The 24,756-nt window shown below is 36.2% G+C and overlaps 1 protein-coding gene across 1 annotated transcript; it reads right to left on the reverse strand.

Annotated features, from left to right (window-relative positions):
* Positions 1–1,267: 1,267 nt before the first annotated feature.
* ada (adenosine deaminase) lies at positions 1,268–23,419 on the reverse strand. Its single transcript, XM_026920207.3, has 11 exons — positions 23,288–23,419; positions 17,108–17,169; positions 15,157–15,279; positions 12,980–13,123; positions 12,768–12,883; positions 10,947–11,071; positions 8,728–8,799; positions 6,849–6,950; positions 5,605–5,672; positions 4,722–4,851; positions 1,268–3,861 (listed from the first exon to the last, which is right to left on the reverse strand). Exons 1-11 carry the CDS (start codon positions 23,336–23,338, stop codon positions 3,757–3,759), a joined length of 1,098 nt encoding a protein of 365 aa, XP_026776008.2. The 5' UTR covers positions 23,339–23,419; the 3' UTR covers positions 1,268–3,756.
* Between the last annotated feature and the right edge of the window lie 1,337 nt (positions 23,420–24,756).

The following is a 24,756-nucleotide window of genomic DNA, read 5'->3' on the forward strand; positions in this document are numbered from 1 at the left end:
TGGCTTGGATGCTGTCTACACTGCATACTGGCGTACACTATGGATTTTAATGACGTTACTAAAGACTCCCATCTCCAGCTTAGAGAAACAGACATGCACTTCATTCAATTCACCATGCAGATTCCCAAATAACCTTCAAAAGCGTTTGTCACCTATTGAGGTGATGTCTTTCGTTGCTCGTGTTTACATGCTCTATTGTTAGCACTTAAATAAGTGTAGTTAGTCTACAGTCTGCCCCCTTCTGTTAACATAAGGAAGTACAACCCCACAACCAAGCAGCAGTTCTCAAAGTGCAGTCCAGGATTTTTAAATTTAGTTACAGTACTAGAAATTAGGGTTGCACAATATATTGAAATTATTGGAATATCGCAATATGCATATCGCAAAGACTTGCGATAAGTGAATGATTTTAATACTTAAAAAAAGTTACAAAATCAAAGTTTTAGGAAGATGCAGATAGAGAGAATGCTTTCTTTTCCTCAAAAGAACATGAAACGTATGTTGGTTATGTCATTTTCAGTTTTTAAATGTGTGTAATTTTATATATATATATATATATATATGCAAAGAAATGATATATATGCATATATATATATATATATGCAAAGAGCAAAGACGCCTTCAGAAATAATGAAATTAAATGTTTCTATATTAATAAAATTACTACAAAGAGTAGTAAACAGTAATAAATGAAACAAAGGCAATATTTGGTGTGATGATCCTTTGCTTTTAAAAAAAAAAAAAAACGTAGTCTCAGGTGCAGTTTTATAAGGAAATGAGCTGTAAGTGTTACTGAGCATCTTGCAGAAGTAGCCGCAGTTCTTCTGGAGACTTTGACTGTCGCACTTGCTTCTTATTTTTGCAGCGAAACCCAGCAGCCTTCGTTATTTTTTTTGTCTGAAAAGTGTCTCTTATGTAATATGCTGCTTTCTTTACTGACATGTAAACATTTTTCTGTAACATTTAATTTTGTGCTGGAAAACTAAAAAGTTTTTGTGCTGAATCAATAATGTAGAAGTCATAAAATAAAAATCTATAAGAAAGTTTGTACTTTGTTATAAAAAATAGAGTGCCTAAGACTTTTGCACAGTACTGTGTGTGTCTGTGTGTATGTATATATATGATATATAATATATATTTTAAATTGATTTTACACATTTTATCAGTGTTATCTTACTGCATATCACATTATTTAACAAGTCATTGCATTTTTTCTTCAATATAATATAATATATGCAGCGCTAGTAGAAATCACACACCACCAATGTGAAAGTTATTATATTTATTACTGACTTCTTACAGGTATCAGTCTGCTCAACAAGTCACTTGAATTGAATGCATTTAATTAAAACCTCAATCACCTCAGTATTAAAAACAATGTTAGTTTGAAGCTATTGTGTTCTGTCAGTGGAAAGTCCAGCAATAAAAAGCTCTATTTAACAGAAATTATTAGACAACATATTATTGTAGACATCTTAAAAATGTTCTTTATGTAAATCATTACTGAGGCACTCCATGCAATTTATTTTACAGTTAAAGCGGGTCCTGGATACAAAAAGTTTAAGAACCCCTGATATGTACGTCTGCACAGGAAGCAGCCAAAAAGTGTTACGTAAAAAGAATGACTGCATGAGGATTATATTATCATGTATAAATACAAGGAATACATGATTAAGGCTTGGTGTAAAGATTGCTTAAGCCTTGGAATAAGGAATCTTGGGCAATTAAAAATATATCAATCCAATAAAAAAAAACAACAACAACTAAGACTTTGTTCATGATGCACAGGTTAGTAGGCTAAAAATAAATGCATAAATAGAAAAAAAATACTTATTTGGTCTGTCTTAGGGCATTTCAGTCCAAGCTAAAACACATCTTTCAGCATAAATAATGATTTTCAGCAAGTGCAGTCAGCTGTCCTGTATTTTATTTTTCCATAGCTCATAAGATACCATAATTCGTACCTAAAATGTGATCCTAGCCATAACAGACCACACGATAAACCATAAGGAATCACCTCGCACCATGCTAATTTGTGTTTTATTCTGACCTGATGTCAAGTGTCTCCTCACAAAATGGCTCAACATCACATTAAACCTCAGTCTGAAAACCTTTTTATGAATGTGTGTTGTTTCTCAGACACAGAGGTGCCTGCTGGTTGATGAAGACACTCCTGGTAAAATAGGCCTTACAGGAAAAATGGACATAAAAATGCATGTAAAAATGCAGGTTATGTAATACACACAGCTATCAATCATTCACAAATGCTAATCACATTAATCCATTTGTTATAATCAAAACTATAATCAATTATACCTCTGAATCCAGCGAAAGCAATTGAGGGCCCAATCTCCCATTATTTAAAAAAAAAAAAAAAAAAAAAAAAAAACAAGCCTAATAAAGTGTACAGACATTGATAGAGCAGCTTTTTATGCAAAACCCATCAATTCAGCACTGTTGTAAACGAGGGCCGGCCCACAATGTATTTCCTTGCATTCAAATAAAGAAAATATTATACACATATTCACATATTTCAGAACACACATCTTGAGTCATGTTGTTGCGATGTGTGCATGGTGTTTAAAAAAAAAAAACAAGAGATTTACATACATGAACAATATTAAAAAGGCATACAAACATATAATTAATTCATTTTAAAAAGCACCAGCTGGAGCTCTAAACCTGGGTTTGTATTCACAACAATCTGGAGTAAAAAATTATTGAAAAAAAATGTTATTATCTTTGAAATCTCCAACTTCTATTAGATGCAACAAGCTAAACTGATGTACTGTAGTACACTGCCCTCCAGAAATATTGGCACCCTCCATAAAAAGAATAACAGGTCAGGACATTGTGTAGTTTTATTTAAATGTTTTTTAAAATATAGCAATTTTATCTCTAGTTTCACAATTACCAGTATCCCTACAATTAATATTTTACGTTTGGCTCATCATCTTGTTGAAAGCTCTATCTTTGGCCAAGTCTGAACCTCCTGGCAAAGGCAACAAGGTTGTGGGCCAAAATATCCTGCTACAGCAATCGTCACAAGAGCCACTAAACCACCGGCCAGCCCCACCAAACAGCCCCCACCATATTGTACTGCGCATATCAGGTGCGTTGTGTTGTATTTAATCTCCATTTTGTTGCTGATGGTGTGCAAGACCAAAGAGTTTTGCTTTCACCTGAACACAACACATGATGTAAGATTCTTAATGAAGGGTGCCAATAATTCTGAATTTAACATCTTAAAGAAATACATTATCCATATCCTAATTCCGGCTTTCCATTTTATATTTATTTTGCCATATGCTGGTTTTAATAAAATGATCTGACCTTGTTCGTACTTCATCAGAGCTGTAAAGGTGTCTGCACTGCAGCCACAAAAGCAGAAGGATTAGCATTTCAGGATTTTATCTATTTAATATTTACGCCATTGTGTATATATATATATATATATATATATATATATATATATATATATATATATATATATATAAATGTGAGGTGGTACTTAATTACTGTGTGTATGTATATATATATATATATATATATATATATATATATATATATATATATATATATATATATATATATATATATATATATATAAATGTGAGGTGGTACTTAATTACTGTGTGGTAAACACAAAAAGAGGGAGTGCTCTCTGTTATTGAAGTAAGTGCTTAGTTAAGGGATTTAATTCCTGTGGGAGTGTATCGGAAAGGCTCAGTCTGCTTTCGGTTAGGTGATCTGTGCTTAGAAGCTAGTGTCGTTGATCATGCCATAGGCCTCGTAGAGCTGATTCAGTAAGTCCTTCTTCTCCTTTTCAGGCAAGAAGCACGACTTGGCTGCATTTATGTTCTGCCAAACAGAAAATATACAGTTTTTATACAAGATTATGTGCCACACTGTGATTGCTTCTTTATTTTATTGTTTTTTTCTTTTTCTTTTCATTTTTCCCATATCAGCACAGAAACATAACCTTTAACCTCTGCATTACATGGAATGATATGAAGCTGTACGTAGACTCAGCTACTTTATACCACAGTGATGTTGAATTCTCGATTCTGATTGCTCAGAAGGTATTGATTAATTTTCTATAACGGTAGCTCTGACAGTAGTGCCATCTGTAAATCAAATTTAGTAAATCAATATTTTGTCGACTTTTATCCAGTGTCAGAACTTTGTAATGGCTGGTCATTTTTCCACCAAAGCAAAATTCTCAGATTTGAGGAGTTTCTGCTTTTTAGTTTCATGGGAACATGACAAGCTGCAGGTTTTTTGTCTTATTAACTTTAAGAGATACAAAGTGATATCAGGAACTAACTTGTTTTGTGCATATTCAACAAAATGAAAATTATAAGTCGATAAAATACATCATTGTTTAACAAATATAAAATTAAAATGTTGGCAAATTGCTGTGGTATAAGAGGAATAAAACACTTCCGGAAGTGACGTCATTTGAAAATGATCAACTGATAACTGCATTGGGATGCATCGCAACATTCTGTTGTTGATTATTTTCCTATAACGGTATGAGGTCACGTTTTATTCTTTACAAAGAGAATCAATAATCTTTTTCTGTTAAACTAGCTTTTTGGTTGATCTACATATTTTCTTACCCACAATGAACCACAATGAATCTAAGCTGTTTACAGATTTGACACGAAACAAGCTCCCTCTGTAAAAAGTCAGGGAAAAAAAAAAAAAAAGTCTCTCACCAGCCGCATAAACTCTTCTTCAGTAAAGCCCATGTACTGCTTCGCAGCCTGGTAGTCAGAGTCCAAGGTGGAGTTTAAAATCAGAGGGTCGTCCGTATTCAGAGAGTAGTTTGCTTTGTCTTCCTTGAACCTGCATACAAAAAGACAAACGTCCATCATGTGACGTAATGTGATTCGGTATTGGAAAAGGTGTTAGCTTTGGTGAGCAGGTAGGCCACGCCTCTCTCACTGGGACTCACAGGGACAGAGAAGCATGGAGAGAAATGCATAAACAATATCATAAAAGGAAAAAGGACATGTGGTGCCAGACTTCTCGGATACAGAGATGCTCATGTTGATACAGTCTTGAATTCATCCTGATTTTCAACCGTTACATGTGTTAAAACAACACAGCTGAATTAGAAATACTGAAACCCATCTGTGAATGAGTGAAAATTTAAACTGTTAGATTTAGCCAATAAAACCCCATTAAAATGGTTTCACAATTAAAAGTAATTCTTCAACACTTTTGGCCACAAAATCATTAGGAGATGAAAGAGAGACCATGGCAATTTAGGTTAAAAAAAATAAAAGGTAATTAAATACTTAAACATGTTTGATTCAAGACATTTTACATTTAAAAACAGTTGATTCTCTAACTAAGAGTTTTTATTTTAAAAGTGGTGCTAAAGTGCCCTTCAGAATTATTGGCACCCCTTATAAAATGAGCAAATCTTTTTATATAAAATACACAATTTAGTATTATAATAATTTATAATTTCACCCAAAACAATAAGGGAAACTTTGTTCATTCTAGATAATAGTCCAAAATAGTTTGGTAGTCATTCCTTTTGTTAGAATGCAGCGCATTTGAGTTCACGTGAGTCACCTGAGCCAGATTTACCTGATGAGTGGATGCTTAGTGAAGTCTGGATCACAAGCTCCTGTCATTATACTGGAGACTGGACATGTCTGAAACGGCACACGCAAGTTAGCTGAGTCACACTACACCAGAAATGTTAGCACTCTATAGACTTGCTGCACTCATTGTGTCTTAGTGCAGTTTAAAAACTGAGTGTTTTCCCTGCTTTAACACACCTGACCCATTTAGAGCCATTCCTGAGTTGAAGCGGGTGTGTTAGAGCAGGGAAGCTACTGAAATGTGCAGGACAGGGGGTACTCCATGCGCAGGATTTACAAGTGTAAATCCTCACACTTGTAACAGTTTGATAGTAAACTGATGTTTGCAGCTTCCACCAGGGGGAGATAAAACACCAGCTTGCAGTTTTTTTCTCTTATTTTATTAGTACTCCCCTCTCAACTCTCAATATCTTGTAATAATTCTTAACATTAGCTCCATATGTCTATAGAGTGAAAACAAGGTAACGTTCATTTGCTACTGCACCTTTGTAGCCATAAATATACAGTACCATTTCCTACTATACATACACAGTACCATTTTCTACATTCTACAATTTTAAAATAATAATAATCATAATGACATTAACACTATAAAATAACACAGTATGCAGTGAATTTTTGATGTGTAAGAAGTGTTAAACAAATCAAAGCTTTTAAACTCTTATTTTTGTTTTCAGTTTCATGAGGGAACATCACCCACGAGGCTTATCAAAATTTTCTCAATTTCCAAGGCCAAGCACTTTGTCTGCTTCTTCTCCTAAGTTCTGAACGAAAACTAATTGTTTGGGGAAAGTCAAACCCATTTTGCAAATGCGTGCACTGATTTCACTATTTACACATTTCTACCATAATCCTTTATTAAAATGTCTTTATTAAAATGACCATGGAAAATATGTGCGGTTCATGTTTCTAAACATTTCACTTGTACTGTACACTATGTATAACACATTATGGACTGAAATAAAAAATATATCATTTATAGGCACTTCCTGTGCATAACCACGCTAACGTGTCCTTAATTACTGTTAAAGAACTATTATTTAATGTGTGACCAAGGAACACTGCAATAATCTCATCACTACACTGTTCTAGTGGATTACTGCAGTTTTAATTTAAATACTTTAAGTTTAAATAGAAAAAAAACATTTAAAAAAATAAATAAATAACATAAGGCAACCTCATCAAAAGCTAAGGAAATTGCATTTGGCGTTTTTTTTTTTTTTTTACCTCGAAATGCATATTCTGTTCAAGCAGCTGTTTGTACAGAACTTCGTCTTCGATTGTGTGATAACCATGTCCAATACGCTCTGCTTTCAGCACTTCGACAGCCTGCAGAGGAAACACAAATGTTAAGGAAAAAAGGAAGAAGCTTAACTGAGAATTCTGACTGACAATTTGTCTTATAATTCACTCCAACTCTTTGTATGTTTGCTAAATCCATCCATATTATATCCGTGATATATTTTATTTACAGAAACATTGCAAAACGTGAGTGCAGGCCTGGGTTGTGGCACTTTGCCTCTTCGGACAGAGAGAGGCCAAGTGTTTGTCTTGGTGTGTCACTACGATAAATGAGGTGTGAACGAAAATGATGCAAAATGATTCATTCGGCATGGGGCCATGGTTTACTGAACCATGTAAGCTAATTTAAAGCACAGGGCTCTGGGAGCTGTGGGAATACGGCACATTTAGGATTGTGCTGGTATTTCACTGGCATAAACTATTAACAAAGTAGAAGCAAAACTACTATGGGTATAAACAGCTGAGCTTTGACTCAGCCAGCGACCACTTCTATTTCTCTGTAACTGGAGCATTTTGTTAACGCCCTCTGCAGAACATGATCTGCTTTTAACAGCCGGGTTTTTTTTAAAACCTAATCTGTGGACTAAGGCTGACTATGATAGATAAGAATTTCAAGAATGTCCCAGTACAGAGAAAAAAAAAAATCTCTTTACTGGGAGCTCACGTATATGACTATACAATATGAAATTCAAAACTACGACAGTTACAGTACGTACAACAATAAAGGTTTTAGGCTCATACACACATAAGGGTCCCTGGAGGACTAGGGGTTAGGTCACAGTGCTCTCACTGCTGGGGCCCGGGTTCAGTCCCCGAACAGGGAACCAACCCCAGCCACTGGGGCTGTGTGCAACACTGCGCTCCCAGTGCCGGTCCCAAGCCTGGATAAAATTGGGGAGGGTTGCATCAGGAAGGGCATCCGGCGTAAAAACTGTGTCAAATCAAATACACAGACCAATGATCTGCTGTGGAGACCCCTAACAGGAGCAGCCAAAAGAGGAACAACACCACACACAAGAGAAAGTCTTATGCAGTCTTAGCTAAGACTGGAGCAATACTAGTAAGGCTTTCACGCTAGTTATTTCTTGGTGGTGGTTATCACACATACAATGCAAATGTGGTAGATAAAGATTAGGTTGAAAAATTGCTGGTGTGGTATGTGGTATGACATAAATATCATATCATTATACTTATTTTTTAGACTATATGTTTTTTCTTAACTTGATATGGATCATGATATATAGGTTTGCTAACAAAGTGCCAGCAAGACAGCAGTGGTACATTTTTAAAGAACTTGTGAGAAAAGGATTATTTTTTTTACTTTTATTTAATATCTACACTGAAAATGAAGGGGCAAAAATATAATTTTACATCAAATCAGATAAGAGTAAGAGTAAGATATTCCTTTATTTGTCCCGCAGTGGGGAAATTGCATATGCTAAATCTGCATAATCAGATGCTGCCAATGTAATTATAAACATATCACAATACCATTTATCATGATCAATGTTATATCATCGTTATGCAGAAATCTTCAATTCAAAATCTCTTAATATTAAACCAGAATCTATGTGCTTGTGCTGTTGGAGAAATTAAGTCTGGCTGAACAGTAGCACTGCTAAGATGAAGTGCTTTACACTTGTGACTGTGTGGTCCTACTTTTACAACATGCTCAGCTTCCACATCTTGATAATTGTGTTATCATTCTTGCACAGAGAGTAGATAAGGGTCGGTCTGTTTCGCATCTCACTTGTCAGTGTATGAGCACAGGAAGAAGCTGTTACAGAAAGAAACAAGGCCTCACCTCTCTCACAACAGATGAAGGGCCGACCTCTCCCGCATGCACTGTTCTGTGGATGCCACTTTTCTCTGCTTCCTGTCAACAACAGATGCCGTTATGCACGTTTAAACCACTAAGCTGCTGGATTCTCAATTCTGATTGGTTAGAAGATATCAGTTTTCTGTAACAGCAGCTGACAGTGCAGCTGCAAATTACAGTTCTAATACATTATTGTTTCTATAGTAACAGCTTTTATTTATTTATTTATTTATTTATTTTTACAAGTACTTGTATAGTGGAAGCTCCACATAATCAAAGTCTAATATTAAACTGATTAAAACTTGTTATTTAAAAAAAAAACATACAATCATTGATATGGTGAATTTTTTTTTTTTTTGTGAAGTTTTTCTGTAAGCAGATGCTTCTTTAACATTTTTGGAAAGAGTCTCCAGTGTCAGTAAGAGTCAAAGGTAAAGCTGTTGCTTTAAGGTTTCCATCTCAGGAAAGTCTAAGGAAGAAAAAGACTTTGGAGTTTGCAGTTTCTGTAACAAGCTGCAAGCAACAAGCTGTAACATGCCAAACATTACATGAAACCATAAACAGATAGAGGAGTGAAACACTTTGGTATGCGCTGCTATTGGAAAACAATCTATGTCAGAGGACTAATGCTTCACACCAGCTCGTCACTGATTTATTGCATATGCATATGCATAAAATAGAGAGATCTTTTTCAGTCCAGTGTGTGCAAAACAATACAAAGTAAAACAGATTTCCACCTGTGTATAAATCAGTGAACAAGTGACTTAAACACCCCATGTCCTAAGATGCAGCATGCTCGGTTTTTTTATGTCTGTAATGCATTCACCAGACAGGTTACGCTATATGCTTGTGTTCTCCATCTTGACAATATGATATGCAAAGAACTGAAGGGAACTGAACCTCACAAGAATGGCATAAACAGATGTCATAGCATAGTCACTTTACAAAACATCATACCACAGACATGTACTCCTGGGACTTCTTTCATTTCCTCCGTATTTTTTGAGAATCTACTCTCTCAATTTAGCTGTGCACAGTTCCCAGTGTAGTGGGTTCCTCCCTATAACACAATGTTCCAAATGGCCAGCCACGCAATCCCGAGTGTGTCAACAGCCCATGGCTGAACCGCCTAACACACAGCCTGTAATTTGCCCTTTGGAAATAAAAAAATGTCTGAAAACATTCAAGAAACCCAACCCAAAACCAATCCCTTTATTTGAATATTCATAAAAAGAAAAGAGTACTGCATGTTTTCTGTTACTTGTGAGATTGTATTATTTGGATTTCAACTCAGTACTTTGTGGCTACTGCTTTACACTAATTCTTCAGCCAGTTCCTTTAAAAACGATATTTTGCACCATGGTTAAGTGTAAAAATGTGAAAGTGACTTGCAGTGTCACGGGAGACCTTGAATGAATCAACAAGTTATAGATAAGCAATGTGATAGCCTAATGATATGCTTTTCCTAGCAGTTACCAAATTCCACTATGGCGATTTCATAATAGCACTGATAAAGGTCAATTAATATCTTTCCTTGCTTATCAAAATAGGCACAACAGCCACGGTGGTCAAATGTGAAGAAACTTTACGGCTCTCTTCCATCACGCAATGTCAAGGATCCCTATTTGCCAAGTGTATCTGAGTTTATTCCAGCAATAATCTTAATCTGCTCCTGGAGGAACACGTATTGGATATGTAAGGAATAAAACACAATGAGGCATGATGTTAGAGGAAAATAATCAACAACAGGCTTACTATTTCCACTGACAGCACATCCTGATGTGGTGTTTTCCTCTTATACCACAGCAAAGAACAATATGTCCTAGCTTTTATCAGGTTATAGTTACATTTCATGTTGTGGAACATCTGCAAAACAAGTTAATTGACAACTTTTTCTCTGAATGTTACAAAGTAGTTAGAGCGACACTGGAGACTCCTTCCAAAATGCTATATACATTTCCTCTCAGAAAACTAGAATCGACAAATCATTAATCAATGTATGTGGCGTATCTGCGATACATGTCCCCGAGAATTAGAGGTTACTGTAGAAATGATAGCGCATTATAGCAAGTGCTTTGCTTTGCACCCGAATCTAAGCTGCTGTTTTAAAAAAAAAATTACCTTCTAAGCAGTCAGAATTGAGAATTCGACAGTGATGTGGTATACCTTTTTATATAAACTGTAGCAAAAGGGGGAATTTGTACCTCATAGGCTTCGCGGTGAAGAGGACAGGTTTCACAGTTTAGAGATTCATCTCCTGCTATATCTATGGCCACTACGCCATCGTTTCGATACTTCTTACATAACTCCACCACTTCCATGGACCAGTCTGCACAGAGAAAACACACACACATGATTTATTAGTGCATAAAAGGGCAACAGATGTGTTAAAAGGGCAACATTAGGACCAGGCCTAATGTTCTTACTAGACTATCCATCAATTTGAAACATAAATAAAGGTCTAATGATAGTCATTTCGTGATCATACAGTGTATTCTTGGTGGTGAAGGAGCTGTGTGTATTACATATGGAGCACTGCAAGCGTACATCAGTAGTGTGAAATTGCAGTGAGCACAGACTCAGATTTCACATGCAACATTCATAGGATTGTTCGATATTTATATGACACACACACACACACACACACACACATTTTTTCATATATATATTCACTGTATATCTGAGGTTAGCATTAGCTGGCATTGCTATCAGCTTGCTCTTCTGTACAAGAGCTAACTTTATTTTACAACATTCTGCAGGAAACAGGTACAATACCATGTAGTATTTCTTTTCATAAATCACAAATATATTTTAATATTAACAAATTCCCACTCTCCAACATCTATATACACTACACTTCTTTTATAAGTGATATACATTATGTATGGATTAGATACATATGGTACTAAAACAGTACAGGACACGCTGCTATAGGAAAGTAATCAGTGATAGAGTGGTGTTGATTATTTTCTAATAACAGAATGTCCTGAAGTGTTTTATTCCTCTTATCAGTGTGCCAGCGATGACTTTTTTCATTAATTAAAGAACCAGTGTTGTATTTTTTATCTGTTTATAGTTACATTTAATGCTGCTGAATGATTAAATTTCTTTCATTAATCAAAGAAAGTCATTTTTTTTATCCGTTTATATTTCTATTTAATGTTGTGGAACATTCGTGAAACACGTCAGTTCTTATTATAACGGATATAAACAGCTGTTCCATCAATTAAGTTAATTAAGACTTTGAAGACAATTTAAGATAAAAAATATGCAGCTTGTCAAGTTTCTGAAAAACTACGAAGCACAAAGTCTTTTCTCATGAAGACTTTCCCATGGTGGAAAACTTACTGACTGATACAACGCTCTGACACTGGAGACTAATTAACATAAATGTTAATTAAACTTCTCCTTACAGAAAACATCACCATATCCATATAATGATTATAAGCTTTTCTTTAGATGATATGATTTTTAAATCCATTTAGATTATGTAGTGTTCACTTTATCAAATCCCTGTGAATTAGTTGCTGTCCTGTTATTATGAGCTCCTGTTATAGAAAATTCATTGATGCCTTTTGACCAGTCAGATTCAAGAAATCAACACGCAGAACTACACATTTGGAATCTCTTGTGTAAATTACGAACTGTTCCAAGTTTTGGTTTTGTGATTCAAGTATGGATTAAAAGAGAAAGCACAGAAGTCAAGATTTACTGTTTGGGAGAGAAGCCGAGAACGCGTTGAGCACCAAGCTACTCTACTTCCTCTCCACGCCTCCTCTTTTTAAATACCACACTGTAGATAGCAGCAAGATGATAAATCAAAATGATGTACAACCAAATAAGCATAACACGTAGATGCTGATCTCCAACAGGCAGACACAGTTAAGAGTGAGCTGAGAGATTCCTCATAGGGACTAGCAGTAAATTAAGCTTCTCTTCACTCTCACCCAGATCAGGACATAATGTACACACGGGGCAGGAGAGAGGAAGTGAGTGAGAGTGAGAGTGAAAGAGGGGTACGTTACTTGGCATGTGCCGCATGCAGCACAAAATGGACCTAGCTTTGATCCTGAAGGCTTTCTCTCCCTCCTTCAGGCCCTCATTCACAAGATGCACCACGTCGTCTGGTGTCACGTCACCTCTGGCAAGAGAAATATGAGATAAAGACAAGGTCAAAAAATAAATCGAAATGTATTTTTGGTTAAATTAAGATATGATTCTTCTACGGATGCCTCACTCTTTCTGGTTCCAATGTATCGGCTCCACTTTGCAGTTGGCCAATAAGTGCGGGCTGTACCTCACCTCCACGTAAATCACTCCTTCTTTAGCTTTGGTCTCCACAAACTCATAGGCAATTCTTTTAATGGCCTCTCTGTCCCCTCTACAGCCACAACATGAAGCAGGTAATTAGCACAACAAACCAAAAGACCTCTATATTGCTGTTATACTTTTTGTTTTTTTTACATGAGTGTAACAAACTGAAACAGCAGTGTTAAATATATAACTAGTTCTTGCTTTGTTTTGTTGTAAATATGCAGCAGAGTTGTTTTTTTAGTCCTTGTCATATTCCCACCTGTGTACACACACCTGCCTTCCCACCATCAGGGGAACTCCCAAGCATGTGAAGGGCTTCTGGGACTATTTTTATAAATTGTATGTATACTGCTAATTTGACTTCAGCACAGTATTATTATGCAAAGTACTGTGTGATATAAAATCTAAGCTGAGGTTTTAACTATTCAGAGCAATGTCTGACACCTCAGTATCTTGTCATAGTTATCATTATACAACAGTTAGTTCTGGTCCACTAATTTGATTGGTCGGTCTTAGTTCGAAACGGTTACTACAGTGGTGTTAGTGACATCATCGGCGGACATGGCAAACGATCATTATCAGGAATATAACTTTTAGTTTAAACTATGAAAGCTCTTCAGATAAAGATGAAAAGGAAGAAGAGGACGCCATTTTTACCAGAAGCACGTTTAACAGGAATGGACAAATCAATGTGAGCTAGCTAGCCAGCTAGCCGACGTACTAGAAGATGAGTGTGGCGTCATCGGGATCTATTTCCGCTAGCAGAGCAAAAATAAACAGAACAGTTGGCCATATTGTGTCCAAAATTTCACTTACCCAATGATAATACCTTGATTATAGAACTGTTGTATAGAACAACATCGCACTTGGAATCGTGTTCAGCTATGACTCGGCCGTAGCTAATCACAGTCATGCCAATATTCAGAACAACCCCACTCTTGCTCATGCTATATTGCTTAATTAAAGAGTAGTGCAAGCAGGATGTGAGATTTTCAGAAAATAAGTACATCCTGGAATCATGAAGCCACAGTTCTCAAAACAGCATGTAGCAGACCTCTGACCCGGTTACTTTTTTTTTTTAACCAACTGATACAAACCTCCTTACGCTGGTAGGCACTTGACACAAACTAAGCTGAAAAGTCTAAACAATGGCAGCATCTCATTAACTCTTCAGAAGCACTGATTCCAGTATAGAGGTGTCCAGTCTTATCCACAAAGGGCCGGTGTGGGTACAGGCTTTCATTCCAACCAAGCAGAAGACACACCTGATAGTCTACTGAAAGTCAAGCTCAACTGATTTAAAAAGGTGGAATCTGTTTTAACCCTTTGTGGATAAGGTTGGACACCCCTGTTCTAGTGCTCAGAACTAAAGCAAAATAAAGAAAGAAGGAAGTCCAGCACGAGACAAATCAAACAATATGTTTCTCATGCTCGGACTTTTCATGGTGCCTCTCAAAACATTCTTTCAGAATTACTGCATTGTGGAAAAGAAAATAAAACTGTTTAATTTCCTCATCATAAAACAAGTCTACATGGTATGTGTTTGATGTTTCATGGCTCTGGCTAGAAAATGCTTTAAAATATATGGGACTTTAGAACAAACCTAGGTTGTAGTAGGGTTTCAGACTATTGCTACAATCTGCACTGACTTTATGGTTTTTTTCCTATGAAAATCATTTATGCTAATGCTTTGTGTGAAATAAGCACATATTGTAATTACAGTACTGGTCAATATGTACATTCTGTACACACTGCAAGGATTAGCTGATAGGTGTGGGGGTGTAGAAAGCTACCGGTTTTCCACAACCCCAGGCACCTCAACCATAATCATATTTCACACTGCACCATTTCCATTATATTCTTGCCTAGGCAAAGACTATGTTACATACCAACCACAGCGGTAAAAAAAAAAACAAAAACAGTCTACCCTACCCTCTGGCAGACAGTAATGTAATGGACACCACACTGTCCAGCTGCATATTAACCCTCAGTGCAGATGCTCTCTTTACAAATAAAATACTTTCAATACACTTACTGTGTTTACTTTATTAATAATCTAAATGATCAATTTTGCTATGTTTCAGCTAAGGTAATACTTACGCAATGACATGCATGTACTGGTTAAACTTGCCCAAGAATTCGGTGAGTGTTCCCGGCTTATCCATTGAGCACAGGCTGGTCATCTCGGGCACTGTGGTTGCAGGGAGGGTAATACCTCGCCTCCTGAAACACAGTCAGAGGAAGATTAATGTGATCACACACACTCCCATGCAACAGTAAGTAATAATGTGCTAATTACTTTCACGGAGGTCTCATAACTTCTTTTCCTAACACCTCAGTGGTGTAAAACTAACTCCATGTGAATTTTCACTAGGCTCCATGTGACATTTTATTTACTGTAGCTCAATAGATCAATAACACACCAATAAAACAGTGATCACCTACATCTACGTTCACACAGCTGTATCCATGGCCTACTAAAGTAATTCTAAGTTTAATCTTTTGTGTGTGGTTGTCTTTGGCAAATGATCAGTTATTCTGAAAATACACAAATACCAGACCATTCAGGTTTTGCCAGTAACAAAATCTGTGCCTGGTTAGCCCACACATTGGACACCTTTTACAGGAAGAGAATGGCTCACATCTGCTATTTGACTGTCAAATAGGACCAAAGTTCAGATTCCAAAAAATGGATAAAATCTAGAAGAACTCTTTAACATCTAAGCCTATAAAACTCCACAATCTGGTGAGTACTTGTTTTAAACTCTTTTGTAAGGTTACAAAAGTGATTCCATCTCAATGAGATTCTGCTAAAATAAAGGTGAAATAAAGAACTGACTCTGCTGGATGATGGTATATAGATAATAGTAACCAACTCCAACGCCTTTGTTGTTGTCTTGGGGTTCAGTTGAACATTCCAGACCAAAGTATGTTTATCCATGGGAGTTAATTTATGCGTCTTTCCTACACGATACAGTATGTGTGTTAATATTTGCATACAAATGTTTGTACCGTTGCTTGTGGTCCCTTCAGTTGTTTGGAAATTGCTCCTAAGGAGGAACCGAACTTGTGGAGGTCCACAGTTCTTTTTCTGAGGTACTGGCTGAGTTGCTTGGTTATCAAGGGCAAAAAGGCACTGGCCCTTAAATATAGCTAAATACAGTTAACTTTTAATTAACTCCTAATTATGACAATTGGCTAATCAGAAGCATCTAAAAGTCATGAAGTCACCTTGGTGTATGTAAACTTTTTATATAGTGAATTAAAGCTGAAATATATCTGTCCCTAATGGATTGTTTTAAGATGACCTCTGATATGAACAGAGAAGATGCCCTAATCAACTTGCAAAAAGAAATGTATGGTAACATGTATGGAGTTGTGGAGAAACTGAAATTGAATATCTTTAGCCTTTAAACGTTTGGCCTGTATAATGTCGTGGAACAAGTTTTTTCTCCCTCACACTCACTCATCAATGACGCATAGAAGCAACATCTGAATTTAAGCTTTTTGGAGATACACACATTCCTGTTGTGTAGCCAGTTATGGATGAATAATCCAGTTTTCAAACTGCCACGTCTATCAGACAGCCAGCCGAAGATGTGAACAGTAGTAGCTGTAAGTGCAGTGGGCTTGTTTTATGGTTTCGTTATCCTAGAAATTTGTGTTTTTGGGCTGTTTATTTCAGTTTGAGCAATCATATCAATTTAACTAAAGTGATCTTTAACTAAATGTATCTTCCATTGTTGATGATATATATAAAATTATATCAGCTGATATACTTTGGTTATTTATAATTGATAATGGACCATATCAGTTACTTATAATTATTTTTCCTAGCATTACATGCCCTTTTATCTTTGAATGTATTTCTTTAAAGTTATACATTGAGTTATAAAGCAATATTCAATTTAGTCAGATCGGGAGAAATCTTATGATAAATAACTTTATTATTTAGACTGAGGCCAATCTTAATTCCTGTCCATCAAATGATCTAGTTAAATGTGTCCTTGCTTTTTTTAAATAAATAAACATAAATTAAATTTGCTCTTACTTGGCCACATCAAGTATGGTCTCGATCCGGATGGCACCATCAAGATGTACATGCAGTTCAACCTGTAGGTCAATAAGCATGACATATAATCCATTATACATAGTCTTATTACCCAATCTACCAAACAAAGACAAATTGAAGAATGTGGAGAAATAGTATGGTGTGTATGGAGATTTTGAGACAGATAACATTGTCTATACAGATACAAATACAAACAGAAGGTGCAATATATGTTTTTTTTTTCGCAGGCTATTTGATTGAGTCTACAAGTGTGCATCAGGACTGGGATCCCGTGGGATGCAAAAAAAAAAAAAAGTCATGAAACTGGGAGGTTTTTTTTATTTTTAAACTTTCAAGCAGGCTTGAGAAAGCAGCTGGGTATGAAGCTTACTGGAAAGAAAATACCAGTGTTCATTCGTTCATTTATTTATCCTTAGTAACTGCCTGGTCTGACAGTTTAAATGAAATTGAAAATTTTGGGAAACAGAACCAGCTAAATTTGTTTAAAAATATCTTAGACAAGTACAAATTAAAAATAACTGTTTTACTGCACAAATAGTATAAAAACACAGTCCTGTGCACATATGAGTTGAGACCAGAGAAAGAAAGCAAGAAAGAAAGAAAGAGGTTTTGAAATGATTTTTGTTCTTCATTAAAAACATGTTGGGAAGTCATTTTAGTATTGTTCAATTTTTATTGAAAGTCAAATTTTGATCCTCAAAAGCATACAATTATTGATTCAAGTCAATGTATATTACAGATGTCTTACAGATTCAGATTCTCTTTGTGATACTAAGTATAGCTTATCCAAAGTCTGCTCTTGTGCATGCAGAGTCAAAGCTTTTGCACTTTACCTTACATTATGCAGTCGACAGAAATGGTAGCTCACCAGAAAATGTCCTGTGCTAGTGCTAGTGTGCTTGTGAGTTTAAATCCAAGGCCTGCCAGGCTTCCACTGTCAGGCCCTTATGAAAAGGGTCTTAAATCTGGACTGACCTGCTTTATTGCCATGTTTCACAATACAGAAACTATGATCCCCTACAGAGCAGCGGTAAAAGTAGGTATGTTATGCTCTAATATTGACAGATGCTGTAAAGAGAGGAATGATTCCTGTGTAGGCAGGGGTCACAAGCAGAATGAAAACTGTGTGGGCAGGGGTCCTAGTGTAATAACCCATCAGGGGGGCCAAAGTTCAGTATCAGGGCTAGTACTGGACTGGAAATAGGGATGGAACCAATATACAACCAAAACACATGTACATTGTTGGGATTGAACGAATACAAATATAGAAAAGAATAGGAGGCTCCCTGTTGTTGCTCACTATTAAAGGGCTTCTAGTTGCTTCAGGACAGGAATCCGATGGAACACAACAAAAAAGTTGCAAGAGTTGGAGGTTTTTACTTTCATGTGGAAGTGACGAGTGCTTAGATAGGAAGTTTGTGGCACAACTTCACTTAAAGATGCATTTACAGCATTTATTATTACATGCTGACAGTGCTATTATTTCTGCCTCTGGGTTTTTCCAGTGTTTAAGGGGACGTAATGGTAAGGTTTATGTAAGCAATATCACATGAGCAAGGGTGCTGTAGCCATAGCTAATCACAGCCATGCCAATATTCAGTATGCTGCATGATTGCAAGTGGGATATTGCTTTTATAAAACAGTTCTCTAAACAAGAAATTAATATTCAGTAACTGACATTTTGGGCACAATATGGCCAAATATTTTGTTTATTTTCGCTCCACTAGCAGTTTCTAAAGAAGCTACACTCACTTTATAGCCTGTCAGCTAGCTACACTCATTTCTACATTCCTGTTAAAGGTGCTTCTGGTAAAACTGGCGTCCCTTCTTCCTTTTCATCTTCATCTGACGAGCTTTCATATTTTAAGTCAGAAGTTATATTCATGAAAATTGTATCGTTTGCCATCTTTGTATCTTTTGTATCTTTTTTACAGGTGGATGTACAACATAGTATGTATATAAGTATACAATTATGGATATTAAAAAAAAAAACAGCACGGGTCTGGTCAAGTCAGGGATCAGATCAGTGTGAGTGCATTTTTCCACTGTAGTCTGTAAACATGCCGTACAAACACAGCTGTCCACACACTGAATCGGTGTAAATATGTCCATCATGCAGGTGATGGTGAAAACGAATGCATCTGTTAAGAACATGACTGGACCTTTAGGGCCTTCAGAAACCTCTGGACCCATTTCTAGATTTCTACATGTAACCTAAACTCAAACATCTCATTGATTAATTTTTGAAAATTGGAGTGTATGGTCTTAGCTAAGGAGAAAAAAACCCTGTGTGCAACATTTGGGTAAATTGTGGAGAATTTTGTTTTATTAGGGAATGCACTGCCAGATGGTCCATCTCAGAAGTAAGGCCTCCACTGTGTGTCCTTTACAATGCATTAGAAATCACTGCATGTCTTCCAAGGACATAGTTTTCATGCATGGGAGTGGATTAGTGTGGAGAATCTGCATCCATCTGTGTGCCTCCATGTTTACTGCAGCAAATAACGTACAATCTATGATCTACTATAGTTTTCTGTTTGTCACAATGTGTTTGTATTTAAGAGTTGGAAACTAACAAATCCCTTAGTGTGTAATGCAATTCTCAGTTTTCAACCATTGAACCAAGTTCAAGTTCAGTTTCAGATTCGTTCTGGATGCGTTTTGGGAATATTTTGAGCAAAGTCCGCAAAAACATGATACAGTAGCTGGGAAAATGTGTAGAGAGTGAATATAATCGTGAACATGTAGAGGATATGTTGTAATTAATAAATACAAAATTAAGTATATGTAGTTTTACTCTCATTGAATCTCATTCCTGACTTTTCAGACACCCTGTAGAAACGTTGAGTACAACATCCAAGCAGAATTATGTATTTTTTGAAAAGGATATATGCAACACCAGTGATGGCTGGTCATCAAATTAGATAGTAGAGCTAAAATTAATATCAATGATCTAAAATGATCTACTCAATGTCATAATAATAATGAGGTGGGACAAACTATTAGTTGGCCTTACTGTGTTCATGCTTTCATGCATCTTTCCGTTGAATACCAAACATGGTAAACAGAAAAGCTGTAACCTTTGCTTTCATTACACCCACAACTATATTTCACATGCACCATCTCAGTCACTGCTGATGAAGTGACATGCATGTGTCAGTGAATCAGGCTGAAAAATATCTGATCAATTGGTGGTGGTGGCGGGGTGCTTGGCTCCAAAAAATACAAAATAATCCACCTCAAGACATTTGTTAACAGCAAATAATCTGATCTGGATGGCAGAAATGTACTTATACTGATCTCTTTTTTTTTTTTATCTTTAAAAGACACCAGCTCTTAATTTACACCAGCTGCCTCCGTGCGACGCTACCTACAAATGTGATCAAAAACCTCAACACATGGCGGGTGTAATACGATAATAGTAACAGAAGGCAACGCTTTAATTCCCCAGTTAATACTAATCAATGGCGTGATACACCCAGTGACCTCTCCTCACTATTACACTGTCATGATAACGTGAAGCGCAAAGGGTCATGTTCAGATCAGAGGACATCATAAAGCCTCCTATCAGCTGAACTGTTGTATCAGTTATATCTTTGCTCGCTGTATGCTGAGTAAGATAAATGACTCCAAAGGGCATGACTTTCAGTCAGCACTCTTTGAGGGAAGAGTGGGTGAAATGCGAGCTTCTTGGAACTGCCTTTTCTTCACTTTGGTTTTCAGCATCCTGCTGAATGGCATCACCACTGGACCAATAGACATAAAATGACTTGCTTGACTCCTGTACTCTCAAACAACGTTGCTTGATTTTTCTTTATTGAAAGTGGAACTAAACATCCTAAGCACTCAAAAAGAAATCTAACCTAAGACTTACAACCTGCATTGGAGATTTTATCTGGTACTGCCACAGTGGTTTAACGGCTGTGTTCAAAATGGCCTACTATGTGTACTATTTACTATTATGTAATAATAGTAGTAATAAATAATAATAATAAAACCCTAGGTATGTGAATAACACTTTAAACCAGGGGTTCCCAAACCTTTTGGGCAAACGACCCCGAATGGATTTTTGCATCCCCAAGCCTTGACCAACCTACAGTTTTTTAAATTCCACAATTATAACATAGGACTTCTGTAAAATTTTTTATTATTTTTTATTTTATTATGTCAATAACATGTGTTGTTATTGGAACATCCACCCCATGAGTCATACACATAACTTTGCATGTGCATGCAGACGCAGCGGTAACACAAGTAGCATTATTCGCATAAACCTGTACATCTGGAAGATTTACAAGCAACATTCACTAGATAGCACAGCGCTAAGAGCCAAAATATCCCATCTGTCAGGTTTCTAAGTCGAACAGTAAAATGTTTAGTGATTTTATGTTCACTGATGTTAAACATGGTGACGAGATCTGTCTCTATTTAAAACATTGCGCCGTCGTCATGATTGTTGTCATGGGCTGCGTCTCAAAGTGAAAACTCTGACCTTACACTTGAAATCCAGAGGACTGGTACACAAAACAGACCTTTTGGTAGGTTTGAAGGCGACATTAGAGGTTTTTAAAATTTGAACACTAACTTTAATAAGAAAACTCGTTAGTGTTAGTGCTCAATAATGGTCTAGAATAGTAGGCTACGTAAGTAATTTTGTCCTTTGAAAATTTGTTCCTTTTTTTTGCTGAACTACACTAGTGCAGTGTGTCAGGATAGTGAAAAGACTCAAATATCACACGCTAATTTAAACGTGGCTTGTCTGAATGTGACACCCAGTAACATTTCAAAATATTAGCACACAAAATCCATCTTCAATATTTCTAAGATTTATTTGTGAAATAATTCAGTGAAACAAAAGAGGAGAATGTGATTTGTAATTCAAGCAACCCCACATTGGGTCACATCCCCTAGTATTCAACATTTCCAGTACTCCAAAGATCTCAAATATTAATGCCTTAAAAAAAAATAGTGTCAGACATGAAGTGATAAGTATTAATGCAGTCAGTAGAATCTTACTGAATAAATTTTATATAATGGTTCATTTTGTGTGTACACTTTTGTTTGAATTCATGACTGTTTTTTTTTTTTTTCCTGGAAATGTTTAATGAAAAGGCTGCATTTAGTACTGTTGATTTTGTTGAAGTCTTTAAGCTAGTAGCCATATACATATGTTCCCATAAACTGGGCACAAAAATAAGGTAATTCTGACATAACTGTGACTATGAGTGAATTCAACTGTTTGATAGTCACATGATGAAATAGCAGTCATGCATGATAGTCAGGACCTCTAACTTGATCTCAACTCACTTATTTATGACTTGACTACTGACTTATTTCATGCTCTAACATGTAAATCTGTTTAACTTTAAATAATGGCATTCAAACTACATGACTACAGCCTAATGCACTTCATTAAGGCACTCACCTTAATGAGTGAGTAAGCTGTGTGTGTGTGTGTGTGTGTGTGTGTGTTGGGGTTCGGATGAATATTCCGTTCAGTATTTGACTTGAGTTTATGGACTTAAATGTGAGGACAGACTGACAGACTTCAGAACTGCTGAAGTGAGAATGGATTAGGACTGCAAACAAATTGCAAACTGTAGCTTACGTCATACTTTGCAGCTTACACCTACAAGGAAATAGTGTGACTATTAGGAAATAGTGTGTAGCCTCGCTTTCCTTGTCGCCGGGGTGGTCACCTTATATAATTTGTACGTTTCTTATACCTGGAATTGTGGACATATTGTACCTTTAAGAAGAGATTAAAGATACATTGAAGGCACACTACACACACCTTTCTAGGTAAAAAGGCATAAAAGGTGTGTGAGGCTTGAGGAGTAGTATAGTGTAGTACCCAGGATGCAGTGTACAGTATACAAGCATGCCAGTCCATATGCTTTCTATTACTATTATTATTTTATTGCTTCTACTATTATTATTATTATTATTATTATTATTATTATTATTAACAATGACAACAACAACAACAACAACAACAATAATAATAATAATAATAATAATATAGCAGAAGAAGAAGAAGAAGAAGAAAAAGAAGCAGAAGAGGAAGCAATACTCTGAAAAATTCTGGGTCAGGTGCCAGAAACAAAGTATCAGCAAACGCTAATTCCACCCTGATGGAAAAGAAACAAATACACTCACCTTGGGTTTGTCAAAAGTAGCTGTTCCGCTGTTCACCCCGTTTTCCGCCATGCTTCCCAATCAAGCGACTTACTCGTGCGACAAACTGAAACGAAGCTGCACGCGCTGAGCCTGAAAGTTCAGCCTCTCTAACACCACGGTCGTTACAAGCAGGGTTGCCAGTCGCGCTATAAATACATGCAGCGCAATAGCTATTTCTAACCAGGCCAAATACAATTCTGTGCATTTTCATTTATTTATTTATTGATTGATTTATTTATTTTTGCATGTATTTTAAAAAAATATACCCCTTCCTAATCCTATACACACGGATTTTACAGCCCACCATTATGACTGTTACATTAAAAAAATTTGAATACATTATACAATATATTGTTAAATTATAATAATTGTATAAATTGTATAGTACTAAGGTTAAATTTTACTATTCATTTAAAACAATTTATATTTATATATGTGTGTATATATATATATATATATATATATATATATATATATATATATATATATATATATATATATGTGTGTGTGTGTGTGTGTGTGTGTGTGTGTGTGTGTGTGTGTGTGTGTATATATATATATATATATATTGTCAAAATTAGACATGAGATTTTTCAGATTTTGAGTAACCTACAGAGCTAATAAATGGGTGAGGATGTAAGGGAAGACTACATGTGTGTGCTGTGAAGTTTAAGGCTCTTACTGGGCATTTCCAGTGTAATCTGTGGTGATCTGAGGATCAGTAAGGTATGCATCTGTATCAGATGCTGTATCAAAAGTAGTTTTAAGTAGAGGGATAATCGTGGAACTGGCAACCCTGTTTGCATTCCGTCCTGTCAGTGAACAGAACCGGCCGTTAGGTCCTGAATAGCTCGAGCTGTCGAGGTCACGTGGGGAGCAAGTGGCCACGCCTCTTCATGGAAGCTGGCATCCTGTGAAGCTGATCAACCAACTGAGAGCGATGTATTTCACTTGTTTAAGGCTGTTGGAGATTATTTTAACTTTGAGGTGTAGTCTAGTCAACACCTAGAGGGACAGGAGATTAAACTTTAATCTTATTAAGATATTTTGAGAGACAACACCAGCTCAGTGAGGAACCAGCTCAGTGAGGAACCAGCTCAGTGTGCATGTGCAGGAGGAGCCACTGCAGCAGCAGAACTAAAGAACTGATCTCAGAAAAATATAGGACCTTTTAAAACCTGAAAACATTTAACCATACATTCACAGAGCAGGGCCATGTAACCTATTACATTAGGCTACCAGGTTCCATGTAATATATTTAAATACCCAGCTATATTACTGACATTTTCTCACAACGTCACTCAATAATCCTAAAGTAACATGTCATTAGAGCACTGCAACAAATGGCATCTTAGCATCTATATCTTGAATATAGTCAAATTTATCTAGTATTTCCTATTACATGATTGGACCAAAGCAAATATATGATTATTAAAACCTATTTCTAG

The sequence above is a fragment of the Pangasianodon hypophthalmus genome, chromosome 16, assembly GCF_027358585.1.
Source record: "Pangasianodon hypophthalmus isolate fPanHyp1 chromosome 16, fPanHyp1.pri, whole genome shotgun sequence".
In the NCBI taxonomy this organism is placed as follows: domain Eukaryota; kingdom Metazoa; phylum Chordata; class Actinopteri; order Siluriformes; family Pangasiidae; genus Pangasianodon; species Pangasianodon hypophthalmus.